At 41.9% G+C, this 17652-nt stretch overlaps 1 protein-coding gene across 1 annotated transcript in view; it reads left to right on the top strand.

Annotated features, from left to right (window-relative positions):
* The window catches only part of CDK8 (cyclin dependent kinase 8), a 399753-nt gene that overhangs the window by 379893 nt on the left and 2208 nt on the right, over positions 1-17652 (top strand). Inside the window, exons 11-12 of the mRNA XM_053708497.1 lie at positions 58-136; positions 717-875. Coding sequence (XP_053564472.1) covers positions 58-136; positions 717-875 — 238 coding nt within the window. The remainder of the gene's footprint in view (positions 1-57; positions 137-716; positions 876-17652) is intronic.

Genomic DNA, 17652 nt, shown 5'->3' with positions numbered 1-17652 from the left:
TTTGTTTTGGTTAATGGCATCAACTAAAAACGAGTGACTGATCATTTTCCTTGACAGTGTTTTTGCAGGCTGCCAGATTCCGTACCCCAAACGAGAATTTCTTACAGAAGAAGAGCCTGATGACAAAGGTGACAAAGTACGTATCTGCAAGAAATTACACCACCCGACTGTTAATCCATTCATTCTAACATTGTTTTCTTCCATCATATAGATCTTTTGTTGTCCCCTGTCTTGTCAATTTTAAAAGCTTTTAAAACGTTTAAACATAGTGCATCCCAAAAAGCCTTCATGGGAAAAACAGGCTATATCTTGTTGCATACCACAAGCCATCATCTAAAAACAGTAATTAAAATAAATACTCCAATGTGTCCATATATGCGGTTTTGTTGTTGCACCATAATGATGCCCAAGCCGTTTGCAAGGAAAATCTAACCTCTTAACAGTGGTGTGCAATAATTTATATGGAATTAATATAACTGTACATGGAGCATGTTATGTGATGACAGTGAGTCTATTTTTTTTTTTTACTGGTTTATCAACAACTTAAATTTATCTGTTCTGTACAAATCCTATCACACTATTTATGTCCTTATAACCATATTTGTAGATTGTATTTGAAAGGCATATAGGGCTGCACAAAGTCTGTATTTAATATTCCCTCCAGCACCACATTATTTCTGTTGTCTAACATTTTGTATCCATTTTTATCATTAAAGAAAAATCAACAGCAACAGCAAGGCAATAATCATACTAATGGAACTGGTCATCCCGGAAATCAAGACAACAGTCATGCACAAGGTCCACCACTGAAGAAAGTGAGAGTTGTTCCTCCTACCACTACCTCAGGTGGACTTATTATGACCTCAGACTATCAGGTAAGATGTCATTTGTGTAATTTTTTCTGCTCATCTGTGTTTCTCTACCTTGATAACATTAATGTTATGGATTAGAAGTTTTATTATCTTTAATAGTGTAATCATTAATGGTAGAGTAATATGAATAATTTTAATATTATTGAATACTTGCACTTACCAGTGTTACGGATAGGAGTGGTGTTGGGGTGTTTAGAAAGCTCTGTTTCATTCTAGCACTATACCCAACTTCACACTAGGTAGCTATCTTGTATATGTAAAGCCTGGGTCATTTAAAAAACTCAAAAAAACAAATGCAGGAAATGGTAGGAGAAGACAACATTATTAACATGTACTGCACCTTTTTAGATTGGTTGTCACCTTTGAAAGGTTATTTACAAGTTATGGCCAAGCACCACCCCTGGATCTTGCATTTTACTTCTAGACCCCAAGGGATATGAAACCCAAAAAAATTCAGACAGACCATATCATATTAAAAAAGTTTAAAATGACTCCTATTATCAAAATTGCCTTGTTCCTATGTTGTCCTTTTGATGAAGAGATACCTAGGTAGGCATCTTGAGCACTACATGGTAGGAAATAGTGCTGCCATCTAGTGTTCTTGCCATTGGATAACATTCTTGCAAAACTGCTGCCATTTAGTGCTTTAAACACATGCTTTTCAACAAAAGATACCAAGAGAACAAATAACATTTTACATAGATTGTTCCAGAGCAGTAGTGCACTACTGGGACCTATCAGAACGTATATTTTGAGCCAATGTCAAAAAGGCATATGTGTATATCACCAGCTAGCTTCGAGAAGCACATTGCAGATCATGTGCATATCATATGTATACTTTTCAACAAAGAATATCAAGATAGTGAAGTATTTTCCTTCCATAAGGCAGAGAGAGTCCACAACTTAATTCCTTACTGTTGGGAAATAAAACACCTGTCCACCAGGATTAGGCAAAGACACCCCAGCCAAGGGCTTAAATAGCCCTCCCTATCCCCCAGTCATTCTTTGCCTTTCGTCACTATAGGAGGTGGCAGAGAAGTGTCAGAAGATTTGGATAGTCCTGTAATGTGTATGTTCCCTTCAAGAAAGAAGTCTGGAGATGCAGGGAAAGTTTTTTTGCGAACCCATCCAGACTGTCGCTAACAGCTCCTGAGCAATCAGTGTTGATGAGTTTCACTGCTTGCTGCTACACACACAAGCTCATGTCAGAAGCACTGCTGCAAGACTGTCATACTTGAGAGGCTGTGCCTGTTCCACAGCATGGATCCTGGAGGGTAAGACCGTTTTCTTTCATGTAATTAGCAAGAGTCCATGAGCTAGTGACGTATGGGATATACATTCCTACCAGGAGGGGCAAAGTTTCCCAAACCTCAAAATGCCTATAAATACACCCCTCACCACACCCACAAATCAGTTTTACAAACTTTGCCTCCTATGGAGGTGGTGAAGTAAGTTTGTGCTAGATTCTACGTTGATATGCGCTCCGCAGCAGGTTGGAGTCCGGTTTTCCTCTCAGCATGCAGTGAATGTCAGAGGGATGTGAGGAGAGTATTGCCTATTTGAATGCAATGATCTCCTTCTACGGGGTCTATTTCATAGGTTCTCTGTTATCGGTCGTAGAGATTCATCTCTTACCTCCCTTTTCAGATCGACGATATACTCTTATATATATATATATATATATATATATACCATTACCTCTGCTGATTTTCGTTTCAGTACTGGTTTGGCTTTCTACAACATGTAGATGAGTGTCCTGGGGTAAGTAAGTCTTATTTTCTGTGACACTCTAAGCTATGGTTGGGCGCTTTTTTATAAAGTTCTAAATATATGTATTCAAACATTTATTTGCCTTGACTCAGGATGTTCAACATTCCTTATTTTCAGACAGTCAGTTTCATATTTGGGATAATGCATTTGAATCAATCATTTTTTCTTACCTTAAAAAAATTGACTTTTTCCCTGTGGGCTGTTAGGCTCGCGGGGGCTGAAAATGCTTCATTTTATTGCGTCATTCTTGGCGCAGACTTTTTTGGCGCAAAAAATCTTTTCGGTTTCCGGCGTCATACGTGTCGCCGGAAGTTGCGTCATTTTTTGACGTTCTTTTGCGCCAAAAATGTCGGCGTTCCGGATGTTGCAAAAAAAGCATTTAGGCGCCAAATAATGTGGGCGTCTTATTTGGCGCTAAAAAAATATGGGCGTCGCTTTTGTCTCCACATTATTTAAGTCTCATTTTTCATTGCTTCTGGTTGCTAGAAGCTTGTTCTTTGGCATTTTTTCCCATTCCTGAAACTGTCATTTAAGGAATTTGATCAATTTTGCTTTATATGTTGTTTTTTCTCTTACATATTGCAAGATGTCTCATGTTGCATCTGAGTCAGAAGATACTTCAGGAAAATCGCTGCCTGGTGCTGGAACTACCAAAGCTAAGTGTATCTGCTGTAAACTTTTGGTAGCTGTTCCTCCAGCTGTTGTTTGTATTAAATGTCATGACAAACTTGTTAATGCAGAAAATATTTCCTTTAGTAAAATACCATTACCTGTTGCAGTTCCATCAACATCTAATGTTCAGAGTGTTCCTGATAACATAAGAGATTTTGTTTCTGAATCCATTAAGAAGGCTATGTCTGTTATTCCTCCTTCTAGTAAACATAAAAAGTATTTTAAAACTTCTCTTTATCCAGATGAATTTTTAAATGAACATCATCATTCTGATTCTAATGATTCTTCTGGTTCAGAGGATTCTGTTTCAGAGGTTGATGCTGATAAATCTTCATATTTATTTAAAAACAGAATTTATGTTTACCTGATAAATTACTTTCTCCAACGGTGTGTCCGGTCCACGGCGTCATCCTTACTTGTGGGATATTCTCTTCCCCAACAGGAAATGGCAAAGAGCCCAGCAAAGCTGGTCACATGATCCCTCCTAGGCTCCGCCTACCCCAGTCATTCGACCGACGTTAAGGAGGAATATTTGCATAGGAGAAACCATATGTTACCGTGGTGACTGTAGTTAAAGAAAATAAATTATCAGACCTGATTAAAAAAACCAGGGCGGGCCGTGGACCGGACACACCGTTGGAGAAAGTAATTTATCAGGTAAACATAAATTCTGTTTTCTCCAACATAGGTGTGTCCGGTCCACGGCGTCATCCTTACTTGTGGGAACCAATACCAAAGCTTTAGGACACGGATGAAGGGAGGGAGCAAATCAGGTCACCTAAATGGAAGGCACCACGGCTTGCAAAACCTTTCTCCCAAAAATAGCCTCAGAAGAAGCAAAAGTATCAAATTTGTAAAATTTAGAAAAAGTGTGCAGTGAAGACCAAGTCGCTGCCTTACATATCTGATCAACAGAAGCCTCGTTCTTGAAGGCCCATGTGGAAGCCACAGCCCTAGTGGAGTGAGCTGTGATTCTTTCAGGAGGCTGCCGTCCGGCAGTCTCATAAGCCAATCGGATAATGCTTTTAATCCAGAAGGAGAGAGAGGTAGAAGTTGCTTTTTGACCTCTCCGTTTACCAGAATAAACAACAAACAAAGACAAAGTTTGTCTGAAATCCTTAGTAGCTGCTAAGTAAAATTTGAGAGCACGAACTACATCCAAGTTGTGCAACAAACGTTCCTTCTTTGAAACTGGATTAGGACACAAAGAAGGCACAACTACCTCCTGGTTAATGTTTTTGTTAGAAACAACTTTTGGAAGAAAACCAGGTTTAGTACGCAAAACCACCTTATCTGCATGGAACACCAGATAAGGAGAAGAACACTGCAGAGCAGATAATTCTGAAACTCTTCTAGCAGAAGAAATTGCAACCAAAAACAAAACTTTCCAAGATAATAACTTAATATCAACGGAATGTAAGGGTTCAAACGGAACCCCCTGAAGAACTGAAAGAACTAGGTTGAGACTCCAAGGAGGAGTCAAAATTTTGTAAACAGGCTTGATTCTAACCAGAGCCTGAACAAAGGCTAGAACATCTGGCACAGCTGCCAGCTTTTTGTGAAGTAACAAAGACAAGGCAGAAATCTGTCCCATCAAGGAACTTGCAGATAATCCTTTTTCCAATCCTTTTGAAGGAAGGATAGACTCTTAGGAATCTTAACCTTGTCCCAAGGGAATCCTGCAGATTCACACCAACAGATATACCAAATTATGTGGTAATTTTTCTGGTTACAGGCTTTCAGGCCTGAACAAGAGTATTAATAACAGAATCTGAGAACCCTCGCTTTGATAAGATCAAGCGTTCAATCTCCAAGCAGTCAGCTGGAGTGGGTCGAACGGACCTAGAACAAGAAGGTCTCGTCTCAAAGGTAGCTTCCATGGTGGAGCCGATGACATATTCACCAGATCTGCATACCAAGTCCTGCGTGGCCACGCAGGAGCTATCAAAATCACCGACGCCCTCTCCTGATTGATCCTGGCTACCAGCCTGGGGATGAGAGGAAACGGCGGGAACACATAAGCTAGTTTGAAGGTCCAAGGTGCTACTAGTGCATCCACTAGAGCCGCCTTGGGATCCCTGGATCTGTACCCGTAGTAAGGAACTCTGAAGTTCTGACGAGAGGCCATCAGATCCATGTCTGGAATGCCCCACGGTTGAGTGACTTGGGCAAAGATTTCCGGATGGAGTTCCCACTCCCCCGGATGCAATGTCTGACGACTCGGAAAATCCGCTTCCCAATTTTCCACTCCTGGGATGTGGATAGCAGACAGGTGGCAGGAGTGAGACTCCGCCCATAGAATGATTTTGGTCACTTCTTCCATCGCTAGGGAACTCCTTGTTCCCCCCTGATGGTTGATGTATGAACTGGCCCTCGCTAGCTGAGGCCAAGCTTTGAGAGCATTGAATATCGCTCTCAGTTCCAGAATATTTATCGGTAGAAGAGATTCTACCCGAGACCAAAGACCCTGAGCTTTCAGGGATCCCCAGACCGCGCCCCAGCCCATCAGACTGGCGTCGGTCGTGACAATGACCCACTCTGGTCTGCGGAAGGTCATCCCTTGTGACAGGTTGTCCAGGGACAGCCACCAACGGAATGAGTCTCTGGTCCTCTGATTTACTTGTATCTTCGGAGACAAGTCTGAATAGTCCCCATTCCACTGACTGAGCATGAACAGTTGTAATGGTCTTAGATGAATGCGCACAAAAGGAACTATGTCCATTGCCGCTACCATCAAACCTATCACTTCCATGCACTGCGCTATGGAAGGAAGAGGAACGGAATGAAGTATCCGACAAGAGTCTAGAAGTTTTGTTTTTCTGGCTTCTGTCAGAAAAATCCTCATTTCTAAGGAGTCTATTATAGTTCCCAAGAAGGGAACCCTCGTTGACGGAGATAGAGAACTCGTTTCCACGTTCACTTTCCATCCGTGAGATCTGAGAAAGGCCAGGACAATGTCCGTGTGAGCCTTTACTTGAGGAAGGGACGACGCTCGAATCAGAATGTCGTCCAAGTAAGGTACTACAGCAATGCCCCTTGGTCTTAGCACCGCCAGAAGGGACCCTAGTACCTATGAGAAAATCCTAGGAGCAGTGGCTAATCCGAAAGAAAACGCCACGAACTGGAAATGCTTGTCCAGGAATTCAAACCTTAGGAACCGATGATGTTCCTTGTGGATAGGAATATGTAGATACGCATCCTTGAAATCCACCTTGGTCATGAATTGACCTTCCTGGATGGAAGGAAGAAGTGTTCGAATGGTTTCCATCTTGAACGATGGAACCTTGAGAAACTTGTTCAAGATCTTGAGATCTAAGATTGGTCTGAACGTTCCCTCTTTTTTGGGAACTATGAACAGATTGGAGTAGAACCCCATCCCTTGTTCTCCTAATGGAACAGGATGAATCACTCCCATTTTTAGCAGGTCTTCTACCCAATGTAAGAATGCCTGTCTTCTTATGTGGTCTGAAGACAACTGAGACCTGTGGAACCTCCCCCTTGGAGGAAGCCCCTTGAACTCCAGAGAATAACCTTGGGAGACTATTTCTAGCGCCCAAGGATCCAGAACATCTCTTGCCCCAGCCTGAGCGAAGAGAGAGAGTCTGCCCCCCACCAGATCCGGTCCCGGATCGGGGGCCCGCATTTCATGCTGTCTTGGTAGCAGTGGCAGGTTTCCTGGCCTGCTTTCCTTTGTTCCAGCCTTGCATAGGTCTCCAGGCTGGATTGGCTTGAGAAGTATTACCTTCCTGCTTAGAGGACGTAACTTAGGTTTATTTTTGGTCTTGAAAAGACCTATCCTGAGGAAGGGCGTGGCCCTTGCCCCCAGTGATATCAGAGATAATCTCTTTCAAGTCAGGGCCAAAGAGTGTTTTCCCCTTGAAAGGAATGTCAAGCAATTTGTTCTTGGAAGACGCATCCGCTGCCCAAGATTTTAACCAAAGCGCTCTGCGCCACAATAGCAAACCCAGAATTTTTTCGCCGCTAACCTAGCCAATTGCAAGGTGGCGTCTAGGGTGAAAGAATTAGCCAATTTAAGAGCACGAATTCTGTCCATAATCTCCTCATAAGAAGAAGAATTACTAATAATCGCCTTTCCTAGCTCATCAAACTAGAAACACGCGGCTGCAGTGACAGGGACAATGCATGCAATTGGTTGTAGAAGGGAACATTGCTGAACAAACATCTTTAGCAGACCTTCTAATTTTTTATCCATAGGATCTTGGAAAGCACAACTATCTTCTATGGGTATAGTGGCGCGCTTGTGTAGAGTAGAAACCGCCCCCTCGACCTTGGGGACTGTCTGCCATCAGTCCTTTCTGGGGTCGACTATAGGAAAACAATTTTATAAATATGGGGGGAGGTACTAAAGGTATACCGGGCCTGTCCCATTCTTTACTAACAATGTACGCCACCCGCTTGGATATAGGAAAAGCTTCGGGGGGCCCCGGGGCCTCTAAGAACTTTTCCATTTTACATAGTGGTTCTGGAATGACCAGATAATCACAATCATCCAAATTGGATAACACCTCCTTAAACAGAGCGCGGAGATGTTCCAACTTAAATTTAAAAGTAATCACATCAGGTTCAGCTTGTTGAGAAATGTTTCCTGAATCTGAAATTTCTCCCTCAGACAAAACCTCCCTGGCCCCCTCAGACTGGTGTAGGGGCCCTTCAGAAACCATATCATCAGCGTTCTCATGCTCTACAGAATTTTCTAAAACAGAGCAGTCGCGCTTTCGCTGATAAGTGGGCATATTGGCTAAAATGTTTTTGATAGAATTATCCATTACAGCCGTTAAATGTTGCATAGTAAGGAGTATTGGCGCACTAGATGTACTAGGGGCCTCCTGTATGGGCAAGACTGGTGTAGACGAAGGAGGGGATGATGCAGTACCATGCTTACTCCCCTCACTTGAGGAATCATCTTGGGCATCATTTTTACTAAATTTTTTTATGACATAAAATACATATAGTTAAATGAGAAGGAACCTTGGTTTCCCCACAGTCAGAACACAATCTATCTGGTAGTTCAGACATGTTAAACAGGCATAAACTTGATAACAAAGCACAAAAAAAGTTTTAAAATAAAACCGTTACTGTCACTTTAAATTTTAAACTAAACACACTTTATTACTGCAATTGCGAAAAAGTATGAAGGAATTGTTCAAAATTCACCAAAATTTCACCACAGTGTCTTAAAGCCTTAAAAGTATTGCACACCAAATTTGGAAGCTTTAACCCTTAAAATAACGGAACCGGAGCCGTTTTTATATTTAACCCCTTTACAGTCCCTGGAATCTGCTTTGCTGAGACCCAACCAAGCCCAAAGGGGAATACGATACCAAATGATGCCTTCAGAAAGACTTTTCTATGTATCAGAGCTCCACACACATGCAGCTGCATGCCATGCTGTCCTCAAAAACAAGTGCGCCATACCGGCGCGAAAATGAGGCTCTGACTATGATTAGGGAAAGCCCCTAAAGAATAAGGTGTCAAAAACAGTGCCTGCCGATATAATCATATCAAAATACCCAGAATAAATGATTCCTCAAGGCTAAATATGTGTTAATAATGAATCGATTTAGCCCAGAAAAAGTCTACAGTCTTAATAAGCCCTTGTGAAGCCCTTATTTACTATCTTAATAAACATGGCTTACCGGATCCCATAGGGAAAATGACAGCTTCCAGCATTACATCGTCTTGTTAGAATGTGTCATACCTCAAGCAGTAAGAGACTGCACACTGTTCCCCCAACTGAAGTTAATTGCTCTCAACAGTCCTGTGTGGAACAGCCATGGATTTTAGTTACGGTGCTAAAATCATTTTCCTCATACAAACAGAAATCTTCATCTCTTTTCTGTTTCTGAGTAAATAGTACATACCAGCACTATTTTAAAATAACAAACTCTTGATTGAATAATAAAAACTACAGTTAAACACTAAAAAACTCTAAGCCATCTCCGTGGAGATGTTGCCTGTACAACGGCAAAGAGAATGACTGGGGTAGGCGGAGCCTAGGAGGGATCATGTGACCAGCTTTGCTGGGCTCTTTGCCATTTCCTGTTGGGGAAGAGAATATCCCACAAGTAAGGATGACGCCGTGGACCGGACACACCTATGTTGGAGAAATGGAATTTATTCGTTCTTTACTTAAAGAAGTCCTAATTGCATTAGAAATTGAGGATTCTGGTCCTCTTGATACTAAAGCTAAACGTTTAGACAAGGTCTTTAAATCTCCTGTAGTTATTCCAGACGTTTTTCCTGTTCCTGGTGCTATTTCTGAAGTAATTTCCAGGGAATGGAATAATTTGGGTAATTCATTTACTCCTTCTAAACGTTTTAAGCAATTATATCCTGTGCCGTCTGACAGATTAGAGTTTTGGGACAAAATCCCTAAAGTTGATGGGGCTATCTCTACCCTTGCTAAACGTACTACTATTCCTACGGCAGATGGTACTTCCTTTAAGGATCCTTTAGATAGGAAAATTGAATCCTTTCTAAGAAAAGCTTATTTGTGTTCAGGTAATCTTCTTAGACCTGCTATATCTTTGGTGGATGTTGCTGCAGCTTCAACTTTTTGGTTGGAAACTTTAGCGCAACAAGTAACAGATCATGATTCTCATAACATTATTCTTCTTCTTCAACATGCTAATAATTTTATCTGTGATGCCATTTTTGATATTATCAGAGTTGATGTCAGGTTTATGTCTCTAGCTATTTTAGCTAGAAGAGCTTTATGGCTTAAAACTTGGAATGCTGATATGTCTTCTAAATCGACTCTACTTTCCCTTTCTTTCCAGGGTAATAAATTATTTGGTTCTCAGTTGGATTCTATTATCTCAACTGTTACTGGTGGGAAAGGAACTTTTTTACCACAGGATAAAAAATCTAAGGGTAAAAACAGGGCTAATAATCGTTTTCGTTCCTTTCGTTTCAACAAAGAACAAAAGCCTGATCCTTCATCCTCAGGAGCAGTTTCAGTTTGGAAACCATCTCCAGTCTGGAATAAATCCAAGCCTTCTAGAAAAGCAAAGCCAGCTTCTAAGTCCACATGAAGGTGCGGCCCTCATTCCAGCTCAGCTGGTAGGGGGCAGATTACGTTTTTTCAAAGAAATTTGGATCAATTCTGTTCACAATCTTTGGATTCAGAACATTATTTCAGAAGGGTACAGAATTGGTTTCAAGATAAGACCTCCTGCAAAGAGATTTTTTCTTTCCCGTGTCCCAGTAAACCCAGCGAAAGCTCAAGCATTTCTGAAATGTGTTTCAGATCTAGAGTTGGCTGGAGTAATTATGCCAGTTCCAGTTCTGGAACAGGGGCTGGGGTTTTATTCGAATCTCTTCATTGTACCAAAGAAGGAGAATTCCTTCAGACCAGTTCTGGATCTAAAAATATTGAATCGTTATGTAAGGATACCAACATTCAAAATGGTAACTGTATGGACTATCCTGCCTTTTGTTCAGCAAGGGCTTTATATGTCTACAATAGATTTACAGGATGCATATCTGCATATTCCGATTCATCCAGCTCACTATCAGTTTCTGAGATTCTCTTTCCTGGACAAGCATTACCAGTTTGTGGCTCTGCCGTTTGGCCTAGCAACAGCTCCAAGAATTTTTACAAAGGTTCTCGGTGCCCTTCTGTCTGTAATCAGAGAACAGGGTATTGTGGTATTTCCTTATTTGGACGATATCTTGGTACTTGCTCAGTCTTCACATTTAGCAGAATTTCATACGAATCGACTTTTGTTGTTTCTTCAAGATCATGGTTGGAGGATCAATTCACTAAAAAGTTCATTGATTCCTCAGACAAGGGTAACCTTTTTGGGTTTCCAGATAGATTCAGTGTCCATGACTCTGTCTTTGACAGACAAGAGACGTCTAAAATTGATTTCAGCTTGTCGAAACCTTCAGTCACAATCATTCCCTTCGGTAGCCTTATGCATGGAAATTCTAGGTCTTATGACTGCTGCATCGGACGCGATACCCTTTGCTCGTTTTCACATGCGACCTCTTCAGCTCTGTATGCTGAACCAATGGTGCAGGGATTACACAAAGATATCTCAATTAATATCTTTAAAACCGATTGTACGACACTCTCTGACGTGGTGGACAGATCACCATCGTTTAGTTCAGGGGGCTTCTTTTGTTCTTCCGACCTGGACTGTAATTTCAACAGATGCAAGTCTTACAGGTTGGGGAGCTGTGTGGGGGTCTCTGACGGCACAAGGGGTTTGGGAATCTCAGGAGGTGAGATTACCGATCAATATTTTGGAACTCCGTGCAATTTTCAGAGCTCTTCAGTCTTGGTCTCTTCTGAAGAGAGAATCGTTCATTTGTTTTCAGACAGACAATGTCACAACTGTGGCATACATCAATCATCAAGGAGGGACTCACAGTCCTCTGGCTATGAAAGAAGTATCTCGAATTCTGGTTTGGGCGGAATCCAGCTCCTGTCTAATCTCTGCGGTTCATATTCCAGGTATAGACAATTGGGAAGCGGATTATCTCAGTCGCCAAACGTTGCATCCGGGCGAATGGTCTCTTCACCCAGAGGTATTTCTTCAGATTGTTCAAATGTGGGAACTTCCAGAAATAGATCTGATGGCTTCTCATCTAAACAAGAAACTTCCCAGGTATCTGTCCAGATCCCGGGATCCTCAGGCGGAGGCAATGGATGCATTATCACTTCCTTGGAAGTATCATCCTGCCTATATCTTTCCGCCTCTAGTTCTTCTTCCAAGAGTAATCTCCAAGATTCTGAAGGAATGCTCGTTTGTTCTGCTGGTAGCTCCAGCATGGCCTCACAGGTTTTGGTATGTGGATCTTGTCCGGATGGCCTCTTGCCAACCGTGGACTCTTCCGTTAAGACCAGACCTTCCGTCGCAAGGTCCTTTTTTCCATCAGGATCTCAAATCCTTAAATTTAAAGGTATGGAGATTGAACGCTTGATTCTTGGTCAAAGAGGTTTCTCTGACTCTGTGATTAATACTATGTTACAGGCTCGTAAATCTGTATCTAGAGAGATATATTATAGAGTCTGGAAGACTTATATGTCTTGGTGTCTTTCTCATCATTTTTCCTGGCATTCTTTTAGAATTCCGAGAATTTTACAGTTTCTTCAGGATGGTTTAGATAAAGGTTTGTCCGCAAGTTCCTTGAAAGGTCAAATCTCTGCTCTTTCTGTTCTTTTTCACAGAAAGATTGCTAATCTTCCTGATATTCATTGTTTTGTACAAGCCCTGGTTCGTATAAAACCTGTCATTAAGTCAATTTCTCCTCCTTGGAGTTTGAATTTGGTTCTGGGGGCTCTTCAAACTCCTCCGTTTGAACCTATGCATTCATTGGACATTAAATTACTTTCTTGGAAAGTTTTGTTCCTTTTGGCTATCTCTTCTGCCAGAAGAGTCTCTGAATTGTCTCTTTCTTGTGAGTCTCCTTTTCTGATTTTTCATCAGGATAAGGCGGTGTTGCGAACTTCTTTTAAATTTTTACCTAAGGTTGTGAATTCCAACAACATTAGTAGAGAAATTGTGGTTCCTTCATTATGCCCTAATCCTAAGAATTCTAAGGAGAAATCATTGCATTCTTTGGATGTTGTTAGAGCTTTGAAATATTATGTTGAAGCTACTAAGACTTTCCGAAAGACTTCTAGTCTATTTGTCATCTTTTCCGGTTCTAGAAAAGGCCAGAAAGCTTCTGCCATTTCTTTGGCATCTTGGTTGAAATCTTTGATTCATCATGCTTATGTTGAGTCGGGCAAAACTCCGCCTCAATGGATTACAGCTCATTCTACTAGGTCAGTCTCTACTTCCTGGGCATTTAAGAATGAAGCTTCGGTTGATCAGATTTGCAAAGCTGCAACTTGGTCTTCTTTGCATACTTTTACTAAATTCTACCATTTTGATGTGTTTTCTTCTTCTGAAGCTGTTTTTGGTAGAAAAGTACTTCAGGCAGCTGTTTCAGTTTGAATCTTCTGCTTATATTTTTAAAATTAAACTTTATTTTGGGTGTGGATTATTTTCAGCGGAATTGGCTGTCTTTATTTTATCCCTCCCTCTCTAGTGACTCTTGCGTGGAAGATCCAGATCTTGGGTAGTCATTATCCCATACGTCACTAGCTCATGGACTCTTGCTAATTACATGAAAGAAAACATAATTTATGTAAGCGCTGCGGAATCTGTTGGCGCTCTACAAATAACCGATAATAATAATAACAATAATAATGTAAGAACTTACCTGATAAATTCATTTCTTTCATATTAGCAAGAGTCCATGAGGCCCGCCCTTTTTTGTGGTGGTTATGATTTTTTTGTATAAAGCACAATTATTCCAATTCCTTATTTTTTATGCTTTCGCACTTTTTCTTATCACCCCACTTCTTGGCTATTCGTTAAACTGATTTGTGGGTGTGGTGAGGGGTGTATTTATAGGCATTTTGAGGTTTGGGAAACTTTGCCCCTCCTGGTAGGAATGTATATCCCATACGTCACTAGCTCATGGACTCTTGCTAATATGAAAGAAATGAATTTATCAGGTAAGTTCTTACATAAATTATGTTTTTATATATACAATTTAAAACGCTATACAGGGTCACAGTGTGGCTCCTTTATAACTCGATAGGATCAAGGGTTAATATCTTCTTTAGGGAGATTATTTGAACAGCTTGGGGATTTATATCTGTTTAATGTGAATTTTTTAGGATCATAGACTGTGAACTGTGTGTTTTTTGGCTTGGAACAAACCGGTTTCACTTTAGTTTTTGAAGTGTTCCGCAGCTCATAATAGCTTGACGCCTTTTTTCATAGCAGGGGAAGGTCCTGTCTTACGCATCACGTGACCGGGTGCAGTCTTTCTTTTCCTAAGATCCTGCTGCAGACATTACTCCTGAGGACAGCGTTTTCACTGTTAGTTGTCTGGGTCTAGGAGGTGGTGAGTGCCCCAGCCGTTGGGAGTATTAAGGTGCTGTTTTTTAAATAAAAGAGTTTCTTTTTGCTTGTTCTTTTGTGGGTATATACAAAGCTATGGCAGACTCTGATACTACATTAGAAGGTTCCGCATCTTCTGTACTGATTAATAATTCCTGTTTATATCGTGAGGAGGCTGTGTTTTGCCCACCTGCTCAATTTTGTTACATTTGCCTAAACACTGTTCTAAAGTCTAAGAAGGGAGACAAGCCTGCTAATACTCATAGCACTATTAGCCCTTCTGAGCCGTCTACTTCTCAGGAATCTGGGTCCCGAGAAATTACTACCCTTTCTACATTACCTGCTTCACATGCAGTTCCCCGCGGCTCAACTAATCCTCCATCTGGAGGGGGTCTTTTTCCAGCAGACTTTACCACGCTGTTACAATCGGTGGTGTCTGCGGCTTTGAGTGCCTTACCTCGCTCTAACAAACGCAAGAGAAAGTTTAAACATAGTTCTCCTGACCTAGAGGCATCTAAATATTTGTCAGATTTAGCTACTATATCCCAGCTATCCGAGGATGAGTTAACCTCTGTAGCTTCAAAGGGTGAACTTTGAGTCGTAGACTTCAGTTACTAAACCTCCTTCAGCGGAGGAACCCTCCTTTTAGATTTAAAATTGAGCATCTGTGTTTTTTATTAAATGAGGTTCTGTCTACACTAGAGGTTCCAGAGGATACACTCACTGAGGAGCCTAAGATCCCTAAATTAGACAGGGTTTATGAAGATAGGAAGGTCCCCATGACTTTTCCTGTGCCAGTTAAGATGGCGAACATTAGTAGTAACGAATGGGAAAGAGTAGGAACTTCTTTTTCTCCCTCGACTACTTTAAAAAAATTATTCCTGGTCCCTGACTCTCAATTAGATTTGTAGGGCTCCATCCCGAAGGTGGATGGCGCTATCTCCTTGCTGGCTAAGCATACTACTTTCCCTCTGGAGGATAGTTCTTCTTTTAGAGAGCCTAAGGGATAGCAACTGTCTAATTTTCGTTCCTTTCGTGCTGACAAGTCACAACGACAGCAGTCCTCTTCCAAGTCCGAGCAGCCCAAGAGTACTTGGAAGCCAGCTCACTCCTGGAATAAGTCCAAACAGACTAAGAAGCCCGTTGAGAACAAATCAGCATAAAGGAGCGGCCCCAGAGCCGGGATCGGATCAAGTAGGGGGCATACTGTTTTTTTTTTTTGTTTTTTAGACGTTAGGTTCCTGGATGTACAGGATGATTGGGTCCTGGAGGTTGTATCTCAAGGATACAGGATATGATTCAAGTCTCATCCGCCCAGGGGCAGATTCTTACTCTTTAGTCTTTCGACAAGACCAGAAAAGAAGGCTGCCTTCTTAGGTTGCGTATGGGATCTCTCATCTCTAGGAGTAATTGTCCCAGTACCTTCAACAGAAAGAGGTTTGGGGTTTTATTCAAACCTTTTCGTGGTTCCAAAGAAGGAGGGAACTTTTGTCCAATTCTGGACCTAAAGTGCCTAAATAAGTTTCTGAGTGTTCCCTCTTTCAAGATGGAGACAATACGGTCAATCCTTCCTCTGGTTCAGGAAGGACAGTTTATGACCACAATAGACCTGAAGGATGCATACCTTCATGTCCCAATTCACAAGGAACATTATATCTGATATATCTATGATATCTACAAAGGTTCTGGGCGCTCTTCTTGCCATTGCCAGAACACAAGGTATCACAGTAGCGCCTTACCTGGATGATATCTTGGTACAGGCACCATCTTTTCGTCTAGCAGAAGAACTTTTGGAGTCCCTTCTCAATCTTCTTCGATTACATGGATGGAAGATAAACTTGGAATGAGTTCTCTTACTCCGAGTACAAGGGTGAATTTCCTGGGAACTATAATAGACTCCATATCCATGAGAATATTCCTCAAAGATCAGAGACGTTGCAAGCTAACTTCTGCATGTCTTGCCCTCCAGGCCTCCTTGAGACCATCAGTGGCTTAGTGTATTGAGGTAATCAGACTCATGGTGTCCTGCATGGACATCATTCCTTTTGCCAGATTCCATCTCAGACCCTTACAACTATGCATGCTGAGATAATAGAACAGTGACCATTCAGATCTGTCTCAACAGATCATGCTGGACAGCCTGTCTAGAGACTCGCTCTCCTGGTGGCTCTGTCCAGATCATCTGTCCCAAGGCACATGCTTCTTGAGACTGTCCTAGGAGATTGTGACTACGGACGTAAGCCTTTCCGGCTGGGGAGCTGTTTGGAGTGCCAAAAAGGCACAAGGTCTGTGGACTCGGGAGCATTTCTCCCTTCTGATCAATATTTTTGAACTCTGGGCAATCTTCAATGCCTTGAAGGCTTGGCCCCTTTTGGGTTTGTCCCAGTTTATCAGATTCCAATCATACAATTTAACCTTGGTTGCCTATATCAACCATCAAGAAGGAACGAAAAGTTCCTTGGCAATGAGAGAAGTATCTCAGATACTAGAGTGGGCAGAGATTCACAAATGTACGCTGTCAGAGATCCAAATTCCGGGTGTGGACAACTGGGAAGTAGACTTCCTCAGCAGGAATTCATTTCACCCAGGGGAATGATCTCTTCACCCAAGGTATTTGCAGAGATATGCAGTGAGTGGGGGACACCGGAGATAGATCTCATGGCATCCCGCCTCAATACCAAGCTACCCAGGTACGGGTCGAGGTTGAGGGATCCTCAGGCGGAACGGATAGATGCCCTATCAGTACATGGAGGTTTAGACTCTTGTCTTTTTCCTCCATTACCACTTCTCCCTCGTGTGGTGGCTCGCATCAAGTAGGAGCCAGCATTTGTGATTCTGATTGCTCCATTGTGGCCGCGAAGGACATGGTTTGCAGATCTGGTGGGGATGTCCTAATCTCCTCAGTGGAGGTTACCTTGTTGCAGGGATCTGCTGATACAGGGTCCCTTCGTTCATCAAAATCTATATTCTCTGAGGCTGACTGCGTGGAGATTGAACGCTTAGTCTTAGCCAAGAGAGGATTCTTTGAGAGTGTTCAAGCTTGTAAGCCAATTACTCGTCGTATCTATCATAAAGTGTGGAGGACTTACTTGTATTGGTGTGATGAGCGTGGCTTTTCCTGGAATAAGATTAAGGTTTCCAGAATTTTATCTTTTCTCCAGCATGGACTGGAGAAGGGTCTATCTGCTAGTTCCCTGAAGGGACAGATATCGTCTGAGCTTCCGGGTGTGCAGTCCTTTGTTAAGGCTCTGGCTAGGAGCAGACTCATGTTCAGATCTGGGGCTCCGCCTTGGAGCCTCAATCTTGTTCTTAGTGTTTTGCAGCAGGCTCTGTTTGAGCCAATGCATACTGTTGACATTAAATTGTTGTCTTGGAAGGTTTTTTGTTTTTTTTTTGGCTTTTGCTGTGCT

The sequence above is a fragment of the Bombina bombina genome, chromosome 3 (assembly GCF_027579735.1).
Source record: "Bombina bombina isolate aBomBom1 chromosome 3, aBomBom1.pri, whole genome shotgun sequence".
Lineage (NCBI taxonomy): Eukaryota > Metazoa > Chordata > Amphibia > Anura > Bombinatoridae > Bombina > Bombina bombina.
This window is presented reverse-complemented; position numbering and strand designations above follow the sequence as displayed.